At 37.2% G+C, this 15,507-nt stretch overlaps 1 protein-coding gene across 1 annotated transcript in view; it reads left to right on the plus strand.

Annotated features, from left to right (window-relative positions):
• Positions 1–330: 330 nt before the first annotated feature.
• Positions 331–15,507, plus strand: part of AQP3 (aquaporin 3 (Gill blood group)) — a 60,513-nt gene continuing 45,336 nt past the window's right edge. The window contains exon 1 of the mRNA XM_053701047.1: positions 331–575. Within this exon, the coding sequence (XP_053557022.1) occupies positions 468–575 (108 nt within the window). The 5' untranslated portion in view covers positions 331–467. The remainder of the gene's footprint in view (positions 576–15,507) is intronic.

Genomic DNA, 15,507 nt, shown 5'->3' on the forward strand with positions numbered 1-15,507 from the left:
AAAGTTTATTGTCCCTTTAACCAATAGTAATTATTTTCCCTATCATGGTTTTACTATTGTTTACTTTAGTGAACTTACTGCTGACTCTTGCTTGTATAGCTGATTCATATTTGATACATTACAGTAACACAGAACTTTCATATAGTTTGCTTCTTTATGTAAGATAAGTAAGAATCGTTCAAGGCTACACCCATCTATCCCTAATTGTAGGTTTTTGACTATTCTAAACTTTTCCACATTTGTTGGATAATACATTATATCACACTGATAGCTCTGGGAGCTGCAGGGAAGTAAGTGACTTGACGTGTATGTAATTCTGGGTGGGGTAGAGGTTTCTCCCAAGCATGGGATGGGAGGTGTCTGTGTGTGTACATTTATAAGCACAAGAACATCTTTACTAATAGCAGCTGACACTGGCCAGTGATCACTTCTCTTCTGACAGAGGCAATACACAACAGCCGGCTACCATGGGACGACAGAAGGATTTTGTGAATAAGTGCTGTGAGATGCTACGTATCAGGAACAAGCTGTTAAGACAAGCTTTAGCGGAGTGCCTGGGGACACTCATTCTTGTGGTAAGTCAACAGAAAGAATGTATGATAAGTAATTGTAAAGGTGCATCTCACTCCTGATTGTACCTTAATGGTCTTCAAATCAATATTAGGTAGCAGCGTCTTTAAGTGATTACAATCATACATTATCATTTTAGTCCCAGCACCGTAAGTTAGGATACAAATGTATTTAGCAGTGCTTTAGAGACCCCTTCTTGTAAATAGAATAATGTGAGTTTATTTTTTGCAGCTTAAACAAGGGTTAACCCCTTGCCTGTCAGCCAGGGGTGCAATTGATTGCTGCATCCTCTCTAGCACCTGAGAGGTTAATGTATTTGCTTGGGTTTTACTAACAATATCAGCGTCAATGTGTTTTCTTAAGGATATTAAGCATTATACCAGTGGGAATTCACTGTACAGAAATGAGAGCTTTGGTACTCTAGACTCTAGAGGGTAAAACAAAGCTGTATTTAAAAAATAAATAAATAGGTGCAAACTGTAGCTGTACATATCCAATACAGTCTTTCCTAATGTAGTGCATAGTATAGGTTACTCACATGGGATATATTATAATCCTATTATTTTAGTACAAGATAAAAATACAATGTTGAGATGCATAGATTATTTTATTAGAGGCTGGCATTTGTGAACATTAGTGGGACTGGGGAAGTGTGTAGACACACAATTTTTTTGCCCCTTGAGCCAGTGCTGCAATTTCAACAAATAGTTTTCCCGGCTGCTTTTGCTTGTTTGTACTTTGCTCCTCCCCTGCCCAATTTCACTATGAATGTTGTGGGTGTGCCGTGGGGCTTGCAAAGTTGCCCTGCTAGCCTAAACCTGCCTGCCTATCCTGTGCTCACTGCTCAGTGACATGCGGCCCAGGGGCTGTGCAATGACAGACTTGGAACAGAGTCAGAGAGCAGAAATTTCATAGTTTGCGTGCCTAAAACCTTTTCTTCAGTGATTTATTTTAGAGTGCTCTGTTTATCTTTCATTTGATGTTCTGCTGAGCCAGGGAGCAGCTCTAGGCATGAGCTTCCTAATTAATGCAGTGCAGTTTACATATTTTGTATGTGTGTGTCTGAGTTTTTGTGTGTGTATTATTAAAGTCTAAAGTATAAATCATCTTATAAGCTTTAACCCCCACATAAAAATTAGATTGTATCTGCTAAAGTATTCAAGCTGCAAATGATGTTTGGGTGAAAAAGAACTTATATACCAATAGTAACAAATACTAGGGAAGTACAGCAATTGAACTCTAGTGCAGATAAGAAGCATAACCATTCATTAGTGATAATCTGTATAAGGTATTGCTATCAGGGACTCATACGGAGGGTCATACAGTTACATCTTAATATATCCTCTTTTTAAGGTCCAGATTTTGGGTTGAGAGCAGCAAAGAATGTAGCCCAGACTTCATCACTATATTTGTTCACAAAATGATAAACTTATAGATATGCTGTCCACTCCAAAATGTGTTGACTTAAAAGGACAATATAGTCAAATTTAAAATGTATTAGCATAAATGCGACTAGTAAAAGCTATTATTGTTAAAGGGACACTGAACCCAATTTTTTTCTTTGGTGATTCCGATAGAGCATGAAATTTTAAGCAACTTTCTAAATTACTCCTATTATCAAATTTTCTTCATTCTCTTGGTATCTTTATTTGAAATGCAAGAGTGTAAGTTTAGATGCCGGCCCATTTTTGGTAAACAACATGGGTTGTTCTTGTTGATTGGTGGATAAATTCATCTACCAATAAAAAAGTGCTGTCCAGAGTCCTGAACAAAAAAAAACAACATAGATCCCTTCATTTTCAAATAAAGATAGCAAGAGAACGAAGAAAAATTGACAATAGGAGTAAATTAGAAAGTTGCTTAAAATTGCATGCTCTATCTGAATCACAAAAGACAAAATGTGGGTTCAGTGTCCCTTTAAGTGAGAGATGTTACTATGTATGTGACATATGGAGCATATGTCGGTATGCTGTATGCATCAAAATTGGGGTCAATCACAATCTTTTAGAAAAGCTATTCAATTGTTTTATCTACCAAAAAAAGACCATAGAGTTTAATGGTGAATTCAGTAGAAAAAGCAATGAAGTCTTCTAAAGGATTGTAAACAAGCCCATTGACAGCAAGCGCTCGCTCATCACAGACCCGGGGATGATGCATTTTGAATATATTATAATTGACTTTCATAGGCACAAGAACAGGCGTTCTCTTCTTGTAACTGGGTTTAGGCTGCAATTAAATTCAACTACACAAAGTAAAAAAGGAGGAGGCTCTTAATACTGTCAACATTTTGACAAAAATCAGCCACTTTTGCAGGACCCTCAATTCTTTTCATCTTAAAAACACATTTTTGTTAAGTCCCAAGTGTCCTTTAACTAATACTATTTTCAATATAGATATTTCACAGTTTTTATATATTCAAAGGGGCCGATTTATTAAAGTGCGGACGGACATGATACGATATAGCATATCATCTCCGCCACACATCGATAAATGCTGACAACATACGCTGCCGGCATTTTTTAATTGCACAAGCAGTTCTTGTGAACTCCTTGTGCAATGCGGCCCCCTGCAGATTCGTGGCCATTCGGCCGCTAGCAGGGGGTGTCAATCAGCCCGATCGTATAGGATCGGGCGGATTGATGTCCGCAGTCTCAGAGCAGGTGAACAAGTTATGGAGCAGTGGTCTTTAGACCGCTGCTTCATAACTGCTATCTCCAGCGAGCCTGGCGGCTCCGGCGGAGACAGGGGCATCAAGCTCCAATCGGTGCTTGATCATTCGGCCCCAAAAGCTCAACCTTAGCCCCACTTTTGATCCGACGTGTATATTTTCACAGCTGAGCAGTCATTTTACCCCTTGGCTGCCAGCAAAATACAAATCAATACTGTTACCTCTTTAACTGCCAGAAGGGATTTGACCCCCTTGACTGCCCACACTTCTTCCTGACGGATATTTGTACTGTGTTGAGACATAGAAGGGTTTTTCTATTTAGCTAATATGCAGGGACTTTAAATAAAACTGGGCATTTAAGTGCCCAGTATTTTTGTGAACATTTTACTGGACATCCTGCTAAAATACTGGACTTTTCAGTTGAATACAGGATACCTGGCAAACCTCTCACTGTCAGCAAACGTTTTAAAGAAAAGAAAAGTATGGGCTGTGATGCTGAAAATGAGAATGATTCTTTTACCATGAAGGGATCACAGTTTATAACTAATTGTAACACATCAACAGGTAAAATATAAAAATATTCCAGTCAGCCTATCTCTTAAAGGGACATGATTCAGGTTGACAAAACACCTTCCATTTTACTTCTGTTATGAAATCTACCTATTTCTCTTGATACCTTTGTTGGAACTTAGCTCAGTCTCATTCTGAGGTGGTCTTAGAAGTGTGTACATGGCTTATGCTCTATGTGTATAACATTCTTACAAACTTTGTTATTGCCATATTGTGATCAAGATGCGTGCACACTCCTATGCCTACCTCAGTATGCTCTCAGGGAAAGGACCTAGGTTTTAACAAGTTTTCCAAGACCAAGAGATACATTAGAAAAATCACAAGCAACATCTAAATCATGAAAGTTTTATTTTGATTTCAATGTCCATTTAAAACCAGCAAATTGTTTGTTGGAAAAGCTCAGCTTTAACTCTGCAAAATATTTCCCCATCTGCCTGCTTAGTTCCAAAGATACAGCTCTGTCAATAGAGATTCTGCAGGCTCCTGAATCAGGAAACTCTCCTGCAATAGGATTGTCCCACATTAAAGGGACATAAAACAGGTTGAGATCTGTGCGCATCCTAAAAGGGCTAATTAAGTAAAAAATAGTTGGCAAGTATTATAAAATAATTTTCAAAAATAAGCAAAAATACTTATATAGCAATGCTGTCCCAAGCACTTTGCTCCACCCCCACTTATCAGTGTTTAGACACAGGCATTGTATTTCAACTGAGTACACAGCTTCTAGGCAGGCTCCAGCAGATAATCCCTATGCACTTTTGCATTCTACTAAAACAACAATAGATATAGCTACAGCCATAGAAGGAAATGTGTGAGGGGAATTAGAGCTGTACAATTCAGAAATGTAAAAGAAAGGGGTAATGGCGCGGCACTGCAGTCTATATGTGCAGATAAAGTAATTAAAGTACATATTATATTATTTTGTCTCTATCCCCACTTGTTTTTTAACCTTCTCTCAGTTACAACACAATTTATTTTTAGAATGAATAAAAATCAGTTCACAATGAAAATAACATAACTGCTTCATTCTCTGCAGAAAAGAAAATATATATTTTAAATTAACTTAAAGGGATATAAACCCAAAAATGTTATTTTGTAACTCAGACAGAGCATGCAGTTTTTTTTTTTTAACTTTCCAATTTACTTTGATTATCAAATTTGCTTAGTATTCATGATATTCTTTGTTGAAGAGATATCTAGGTAGGCATCTGAATCACTACATGGCAGGAAATAGTGCTGCCACCTAATGTTTTTGCAAATGGATAACAATATGGTAAAACTGCTGCCATATAGTGTTCTAGACCCTGATTTCTCAACAGGCGGGCCGTGGCCCAGTACCGGGCCGCGATAGCCCTGCTGGTGGGCCCCGACCTGTCATGCACCCACTGCACACTCTTACCCCACTGCACACCAGGGGCAGACTGAGACCAATCAAGGCCCCAGGAACACTGTCTCACACTGACCAAAATGTATTACATTTTATGCAAATGAACATGGTAGCCTCCCTGACCTGCCCCCAACAGGCCCCTAAACCTCCAGAGCCAGGACCCCCAACATTAAGGTCCAGAGAAAGGGCACCCAACCTCCAGGACCAGACCCCACACTCTATGGCCCTCACAGTGACAGAACCCCGCCAGGGCCCCCACTAAACCCACACTTATTTGCTTAGTTACTGATAGGGCAACTGAAAACTCCAGCTTAAGGAATGCACAAGGATCCGTGGAGATGCCATTTGTGGGCCCCCCTACTTTATATATATATATATATATATATATATATATATATTTATTTATATTTATCTCTCTCTCTCTACCGGGCCTTGGACATGTCTAGCTAAAATGTACCAGGCCTTGAGCTCACTTTGGTTGAGAACCACTGTTCTAGACACCTCCCTGCTTTTTTAACTAAAGATGCGAAGAGAACGCAGAAAAATTCATTATAGAAGTAAATTAGAAAGTTGTTTAAAATCACATGCACTGTCTGAATTACAAAAGAAAACATTTGGGGTTTCATATCCCTTTAATGCAACATCACAAAACACTCGTATAATTATCCCAGGACGATTATCTGTGCACTCCAGCCTGACAAATGTTAGTGTTGTGAATGTTACCATTGCTTTTTGTTATCTAACCTAGTTAGAACTCATTAACCCATTGTCTGCTGGAGAGGGATGCACCACATTGTTGTGCAATGCTTTCATGCCTGGCACTGTAGACTGTAGCTGAATATTCTCTGTGCTTAATTATCAGCATCAATACATTTTCTTTGGCAGCTGAGAGGTTAATATGTCCCTTGCTGCATATTTGTATCTCTATATAGAAGAGGGAATGTAAATGGCATATATGTAAGCTCTGCTAAATGTAGGGTAAAACATTAGGGCCTCTTTAGCTTAATCATTAAACACACATGAGAGTTTTCTGAAGTAGTCTGGGCACACTCATGTGTGTTACACTGGGTTACAATTGACTCCAGAGAAAAGGAAACCACTTATGTGTTCTCACTCTGCCAGGGCAGCTAATTATAATATACACACCGCACATTATACATTCATTTGCTTTACTTTCCATATAATATATACTGGTTCAAAATGTTCCAGCACCAGGGTAATCCCTAGTATAGGGCAGTAAATGTGCAGGTGTGCAAGCTGTCCAAGACTAGCACCTTAGCCTTCAATAATTGCAAATCCAAGAAAAAGAGGATAGCAGCACCACCATTGATAAAATAAAAATCTTTATTTAAGCCATCATAGCAAAATGTCAACGTTTCAGATTGATATCCTTAATCATGTCTATTTTACAAATAATTAAAAACAGTCTTATAAAGGCTTGTAACCACACCCACATTACTACTTCCAATTAACCCCTTCATTACAAAGTACAATTCTTAGTGAAATTACAGCCCCACCTAGTGGTTGCCTAATACTTTAATTTATCTTAATCAACCAGTTTTCCTTAAATACACACAAAATTCACAAATAGCTCCACCTGGTGGAAACTCATGATATAGATATATTAGAACAATGTTTTTAGAGGCAAACATTCCAATCCATCTCTCTCTTTAGCCCACCTGGAGACATAGTCCCCAATTCATATATCCAATATAGCTCTCTATATAATAGGGTTTGAACCCCCTTCTTGGGAGTTTTATCTGTTCTAACACTTGAAATCTAAGTTGATTTATTTGGTGACCTGCTTTAATAAAATGATTTGAGACTGGTGCCTCTAAATCACATGTCCTTATATTACTTTTATGTTGATTTATTAGTTCGTGGACCCTACGTGTGGTCTCGCCAACATACCCCAAACCACATGGACACTTAATTAGATAGACCGCAAAATTTGTATTACATGTATAATGTCCCTTTAACTTATATTGTTTACCCGTGCGCGGATGGGTACAGATTGAGCCTTTAATGATACTATTGCAATTTTGACAGCCTAGACAGGGTAAGCATCCCAAATTCTTTTCTCCAATAAAACTTTGATTTAGAACTTTTTTAGGGCCTACATCCGCCCTAACTAGTGTGTCCTTCAAATTTCTTCCTCTACTAAAGGCAGACGATTTTTGAACTCACTCACATCCGGATTTGAAACCTCTAACACATGCCAATGCCTGCGTAAGATTTTTTGTACATGATCACTCCAAGGGGAGTACTCATTTACAAAAATCATCCTAGGGGTTTTCACCACTCTAGATTTCTCTCTCAACAGAGCAGCCCTAGGAATTTCTAATGTAGCTTGTGTTTCTCTTTTAATAAGATCAGCAGGATATCCCCTCTGTATGAAATGTTCGCCCATCTCAGAGAGTCTCTCCTTAATCACACTCTCATCAGAGACAATTCGTCTCACTCTCATGAGTTGACTCTTGGGCAAACTCTTCACCAGAGCTGGAGGATGTGCACTAGAGAAATGCAACAAATTGTTGCAATCCATATCTTTTTTGTACAGATCCACAGCCAACACATTACCCTGTTTATATATTGTAGTGTCAAGAAAATCTATCCTCTCTTTACTTACATTCAATTTAAATTTTATATGCTGTGTGGCAATGTTAAGATCCTTAACAAAATCCTCCAGGGTTCCAATGTCGCCCAACCATACGCCAAATATATTGTCTATATAACGCCACCAGGTGGCGCCATACAGAAGAAACAATGGATGGTCATAAATAAAGTATTCCTCAAATGTATTCATAAAAATATTGTCGGAGGTTGGAGCGACATTGGAACCCATAGCAGTACCCTGGAGCTGCAAGTAGAACTGGTCCTGGAATAAAAAATAATTACATCTCAAGATAATGCACAAAAGATTTAGAATAAATTCTCTCTGTTCCTTATTCATATTCATACTCTATGTCAGGCATCTACCCACAGCTCCCAATCCTGCCTCATGGGTAATAGATGTATACAATCTAGTTACATCCAGGCTATACAAAATGCTTTTATTCTCTTCCAATGTCAAACCCTGTACTTTATTCACAAAGTCACCTGTGTCTCTAATAAATGAGGTAGAATTAACAAATGGTCTCAATACTTTGTCCAAATAGATGGACACCTTAGATAAAACAGAACTAACCCCTGCCACAATCGGCTGTCCTGTTGATTTTTCCCTATCCTTATGTACCTTCAGAAGTGTATAAAATACTGGTAAAATATCTTCAGTTTCCAAAAGAAATTTGACAACTTTATTATCAATTAACCCATGTCTATGTGCCTGTTTGACACATGCCTCAATTTCCTTTTTAACTTTCATAGTTGGGTTATTTGATAATAATTGATATACCTCAGTATTAGCAAGTTGATTCTCAATCTCTTTAACATAGTAATGTTTTTATAAAAATACCAGGGCTCCTCCCTTATCAGCCTCCTTAAAAATAAACAGTCTCTTTTCTTGCAAGTTTTTAATTGCACCCCTCTCCTCTTTACTAAAGATGTTAATCATATTGCCATTCTTTGGAGGACCTTTACCCATTTTTTTATATAGATCACTCATATCATGTTCAACCAATTGGATAAACGTATTAAATCCTTGATTTACTTGTTGTGGTGTAAATTTACTTTTATTCCTTAGACCCAAGTGTTGCAAATCAAGCCTATTCTGTACATTAGAACCAGACTCCCCCTTCAAAACATTTGTCAAGCCTGCAAAATAACTTTTTAATTCAAGGCCCTAAAAAACCCATATAAGTCTTTTTGCAGTCCAAAGATATCAACCCGCTGTTGTTGTGGGCAAAAAGAAAGTCCCTTGTTAAATGCCCTTTGTTCCTCGAGTGAAAGTGGTACAGTACTTAAGTTCAATATTATTGGCTGTACTTGCTTCGGGCATTACCTGGTGTGAAGCTCTGCCTTTGCCCCTGTGTCGATTCCGACCCCTTGTACCTCTTCCTGTGCCGCCTGCCACCCCGCCGGTGATGTTGCCTCCATCTCGATCGGAGTCCCCTGACCCTGAATCTGATGTCTGGCTCCATGAGCCCGGATGGTAATGGCATCCTCCATGTCTGTAACCGGAAGTGGAACTGGAAGTGGAACCCTTGGTGTTACCGGTCCGGTCCCCCATCCATCAATACACAGTTCCAGATGCATAATCATTTTCATCCCTGCTGAATTTGTTCTTTTTATGCTCCTGTATCTCCCTCCGTGCTTTTACTTTCCTACAAAATAAATATTTTCTACCTGAACTTATTTCAGTTTCAAAATTGTAAAACCCGAAAATATGAACTAGATCACATCCCTGCAGTAAAATTAGCATCTGGTAGTAGCAACAAATGTATTTAAACTTTAGTAGACATTTGTTTTGTTACTACCAGCGTTAAGCTTTCAACATGAATGTAATCCATCAGTGTTAAGCCTACAACAGGAATGTAATACATCCCTACTTGTTGTATCACACTCTTTTAGTCACTTGCATATCTCTTTAAAACTAATTATTAGTGATGTCAGTGTTTAATACTGATATATAATGTTGTTCAGTCCAAGGAAGCCAGGAGCCTGGGTTTGGGGTGTTCAGTATCAAGTACATAAAAACACCCTATGCACATATGAGGTAACTGACATCTCAGAACTGTATGGTTTAGATTTAAAGCTGAGCAATCTCATGACTCTTACTTACAGATGCCTTCTCTGTAGGGAGCATCACTCGTGCAAAGTGCCCCATATATAATGTGCCATGTCATGCTACAGCTATGTGACTGCTGAATGGGGGCTTACTACATAGTGGGAATGTGGCTGATCAGTCTCCATCTGTCCCTGCACTACATGTGTGTGTGCTGATAACATAGATTAGCAGGACTAGTAAAATATCAATATACATTACCAGCCAGACGTAAAGAAGCTACTAGTCAGGAAGAAAATGTACTAACGCTGTAACTATTAACAAGAATTATTGGGTAAATGGTGCTTCATAATGGGATTTTAAGGCTTTGCAGAAACTGCTTCTTTCACCTCTCGGCCACCTTGACTCTCGCTTGGTGGGGCGATTGCAATACCTTGCTCTCACACAGGGGGCAGCATTGTACAAGAAAGCTCTTGTGCAATGTTACATTTCACCACGCAATTCTGTATCGCTAGTGACAGTTTCAGGCAGACAGGTTCTCTACAGGCAAACAAGTTTCAGAGAAGAGTTCTAGTGGTAATATCCAGAACTGTAAATCAGTTTTATAAAGTGACATTGAATATTTTTTTTTTCTTTGTTACATCTAATTGAAAGTTATTTACAATGTATAACATTTTTTGTGTTCAATACATGCTACTTCTGTAGGGCATGTCAGTATCCTCTTGATATCCTTTGTTGAAGGAAGAACATAGCTAGGTATTATGCATGTGTTGGGTGCACTATATTGCAGAAGTTGTGCAGGAGTGCTTGTAATAATGTTACACATTGTGCTAAAAAGTTTATATTTTTTAAAAGCATTCTTGCTAAACCGCTGCCATATAGTGCTCTAGACATGTACCAGTTACATACCTAGGTATGCTGTTCAACAAAGGATACCAAGACAGGTAAATGTAATAATATATTTATATGCTCTCTCTAAATTATGAAAGGAAATGTTTAGTCCCTTTAACCATTTGGCTGCTAGAAAGGATTGAAATACCCTGTGCCAAAACTAACTGTGGTAGTCAAAAAGGTTAATAAGCAAAAATAATGTTTTTTTTTTATTATGAAGAACATAGATATCATTTGAGACAAGGATTTGATTTGGCTTGTGTAATACTCTGCTGTGCTAATGAGATTGATATATAGATATGTTTCCATTCCATTTTTATATTACACAGTTAATTTCATGCTAGTTTCTCTGGTATCATATTAAATAATATTAATACCGCTAGGCTTGTGCACACAAAGTAGCACATGCATACACACACATAACAACACTAATTTAGTATGTATATGTACATATGCAGTGGTGGAATTTAAAGGGACATCATACTGTAAAATTGTTTCCAATGACTTTATTATACCAGCAGCGGAGTATAAAACATGAGATAAATAGTTTCTTTATGTTTAATTTTGCTGGTTTTGTTCTTTAACACCGCACCCCATTAAAACAGGATGAACTTGCAGATCTCCTTATGTTATCACTTTCTCTACACACAAATATTTATCTCTGTTTGTACACTAAATTCCAATACTTAGGGCCTGATGATCAAAGATTCTAATGCTTAGATAGAAATTATAGTGCAGACTTCACAGGGGCTGATCTCATTGAATGAAGAAAAAAGACGGAACTCTCCAGCACTGCAAGATCTCTCTAATTTCTGTATCTGAAGGAGAGACAAGTCCAGTGTAATATAGACTGCATGCTAAGAGAGTTTTGTTACACTTTCACTTTGTGATTTGTATTTTATATTACTTTATACTTTAGATTGGGTCCTGTTAGTGTTATTATATTTAAGCCTTGCTCTTTATATTATATTTTCTAATACATTTAGATACAGCAGTTATTTTACAAATTCTGATTATGTTTTTAAAAATTCTGTGCTACTTTAACAAATTAGGATAATACTTTGTATATTTCTGTGTATCTTTTACAACTTACAGTGCACTTGGTATTTTTTCTATTGTAAAATAAAACACAGCTTTAGAAAGTGGGAAGGACAGGGCAGTTTCCTGGCCCAAAACAGGGGTGTTCCCAGGGTATGCTGAAGCTCTCTCACAAGTCTTGTTAAATACTGTAAGCATTTTAAACAAGCTGGTCTCACTGATTTTTCTCCCCAGCTGTATGCAGGGCAAGTTTGCTTACAATTCACAATACACTTAATTAACTGACAGAAAAGTAATAAATGATAAACTATAGGCAAAAACAAGTTAAAATGTAATGAAAACATTAAATTTAATTTGTAATTGATGCAAACTCAGCCTTTGTATCAGCCCTTGGTGTTCTACAGTTACCTTCTCTCTCTCATGTGAAATTCTGTATACCATAGAGCTTTATTCCTTTCTTTGGAGGACTTCTAGATTTCACACTTTTTCTTGTTTCCCTCTAAATTAGAGAATCTTTGCTTATTGGGCTTATAGAAAGTAATGTAAAGTAAGTTCTCTGGGAAACTGAAGCTGTCAGTTTTTGAGTTTTATTTTAAGTACAGTGCAATGTCATTTGTAAAATATACACATTAATATACAAAGTATGATCATAATTTGATAAAGTTACACAGAACGCATAATCAGGATTTGTGAAATAACAATCCTAAATACACTGCTGTATACAAAGCAAAATACAAAATAAAACGTGTAAGGTTTAAAAGTAATAAAACTTAATCTGAAGTGTAATGTAACATAAATACAAAGTGTGAATGCAACAGAACTGTCATGTAATGCAGTGTTATACTGCACTGGGCTTGTCTCTCCTTCACATACAGAAATTCAGGGAACGCCCCCAGAAGAAGTGTAGCAAAATCTGCCTTTTGAAAATTTCTCTCTGGATCTCGCAGTGCTGGAGGGTAATTTTAGATCATCTCACCTGAGCAAGAAACCATTAGATCACCAGGCCTCCAGGGCCCAATTTTATAAAGTTTGCTAGTCTATGAGTGGTTTGCATGTCAACACTCGCAGGGGCAGCCCTCATGGAATTCTATAAAAAAAAGTGCTGTCCCTGTGAGTGGCGAGATGTCTCCCATACAAATAATGAAAGCTGTCTGCTAGGTAGAAGTTCACAATGGAAGGTGAGGCACAGAGGGAGAAACCGGCGTGTTTTTAAACTTGAATATTTTTAAACAATTATTTTAAACAATTTTTTTATGCAAACTATTTTTAATTAATTAGCCCTTTTAGGATATGCACAGATCTCAACCTGTTTAATGTCCCTTTAAATTACGATTTACTCTGTGCATAGTTAATAGGATTTAGTCCTGTATGATTTACATACTAATGTTATGTTTTTGATAAAATACGATTTTTGGTGAACAATTTTGTTACAATTTTGATGCATTTTCCCCACGTATTTTTGTGTGAATGGTCCAATTATTTGTTTTGTATGATTTTTAAATTACAAATTTTATTGTGCACTTTTGTAATGTATGCGTCTCCTCCCTATACGAAAATGCATTATTCACCCGTTAGCGAGATACCCTGTTTTAAGGGTAATAAGTAGCTTTATATAATTCCACCACGGAAATAGGACTGGTAAGCATTCTTATAGAATATCACCAAACCAGAGACCTTTTTAGAATCTGGTCATTAGAGAGAACAATTGGAAATTAACATTTTATTACTTATCTCACCTACCTCCCACTGGGAGTGTAGTTTTTTCTGGTGTCTATGTTTACACAGCTTTTTTATAGCCTAGAAACTTTCAGTATAGGTAGGAATACCACAGACAAATTCAGCTATTTCAATTGCTGATATAAAGGTAAAAGGGCTACTTATAATCAATTTAAAGGGACACTAAACCCAAATTATAGATAGAGCAAAAAATTTTAAGCAACTTTCTAATTTACTCCTATTATCAATTTTTCTTCGTTCTCTTGCTATCTTTATTTGAAAAAGAAGGCATCTAAGCTAAGGAGCCGGACAATATTTGGTTCAGACACTGGATAGCACTTGTTTATTGGTACTGTCTAATCAGCAAGGACAACCCAGGTTGTGAACCAAATATTGCCCGGCTTCTAAACTTACATTCTTGCTTTTCAAATAAAGATAGCAAGAGAATAAAGAAAAAATGATAATAGGAGTAAATTAGAAAGTTGCTTAAAATTGCATGCTCTATCTGAATCACGAAAGAAAAAAATGTGGGTTCATTGCCCCTTTAATAGACTCCAGCAGGTAAAATAGATCACTGAGAACAAATGAAGGGGGAGAAAATGTAAGGGTAAACTGACTGCTGTAAGTTTTGTATCTGCACTTTGCAGAAAGTTCCGCCGTTGGCAGCTGTCGGTGACAGTTTTCCTGCATCTGGAACACAACAACAAGCTGTGGTTTACTTCATATTGCGCAAAAAGAGACTATTAGTGAAATTCCCTTAGGTAAATACAAATCTGTAATATATCTTTATAAAGAGGTATTGTTATGTTCAGTAGATTTTTTAAGCAGAAACAAAAGAATAAGTGTGCGCAGATCCAATATTGCAGGATTTTTCTATAAACAGATACATTTGTTAAAGGGACATAAAACCCAGAATTTTTCTTTTGTGATTCAGAAAGAGCATGTCATTGTAAACATCTATTTTGCTTCTAGTACCACACTTTCTTTCTTTTCTTGTTATCCTTTATTGAAAAGCATGAAGGTAAGTTCAGGAGAGTTCACGTGTCTACAGTACTATATGGCAGCAGTTTGGCAACAATGTTTTACATTAGCAACAGCACTAGATGACAGTGCTATTTCCTGTTATGCAGTGCTCCATACATGTGCACGCTGCCTATCTAGATCTTTTCAGCAAAGAATAACATGAGAACAAAGCAAATTTGATAATATAATTAAATTGGAAACGCATAAAAGGCAAATTGTGTTTCATGTCTCTTTAAATATATACAAATTCTATATCCTCACAATATGTAAGCCCTCAAATCGAGCAAGGAATGAAATCAGCTTTATCAGATACAGCTGTTCCCCAGTGCTAATTATGTAGATTCCATTTCCTTTCTATATTGCTCTTACTATACAAAATCTGTTTAAGGCTGAGATACAGGTACAAATCCCCAAATTCAGAATTCCAAAATCCAAACTTTTCAATTTATATTTATAAATAATAAATGTATATTTTTCCCTGTCTGTAAGCCCCAATCTTCTCTGCCTGTGTGTTTGGTTTTTGTGTTACCTTTCTGATTACAGTACTGTGCTATCTTTCTGAGGGTACTATGTATACAAACGTATTAAACATTATAGAAAACTACTAGGATCTTGGTGTTTACACTTGGGTCCATCTCCTCTCCAAACTGTCCTATTTTACAGCTTCAAATATTCCAAAATCCAAACTATTCTGAAATCCAAACCTTTTCTGGTCCCAAGCAGTTTGGATAAAGGGTTTTCTACCTGCACTTTAGCTAGTTTTGGCAAGAGCTGTCCTCTTTGATGAAATCATGGTGTAGATGAGAAAAGTCCTCTGTAAACTGGATATCTTTTAGTTGTGAACTTGTCTCTGGCTGCACTGCACCGGTCGTAAGTTCTTAATAGAATGTGGTCTGCTTAAAACGGGACTGCACTATTATCCTTTAATGAGAAGCAACACCATAGTGCTATCTCTCATATAAAATGCTATCAGCATGAAAC

This window comes from Bombina bombina, chromosome 2 (assembly GCF_027579735.1).
Source record: "Bombina bombina isolate aBomBom1 chromosome 2, aBomBom1.pri, whole genome shotgun sequence".
NCBI lineage: Eukaryota > Metazoa > Chordata > Amphibia > Anura > Bombinatoridae > Bombina > Bombina bombina.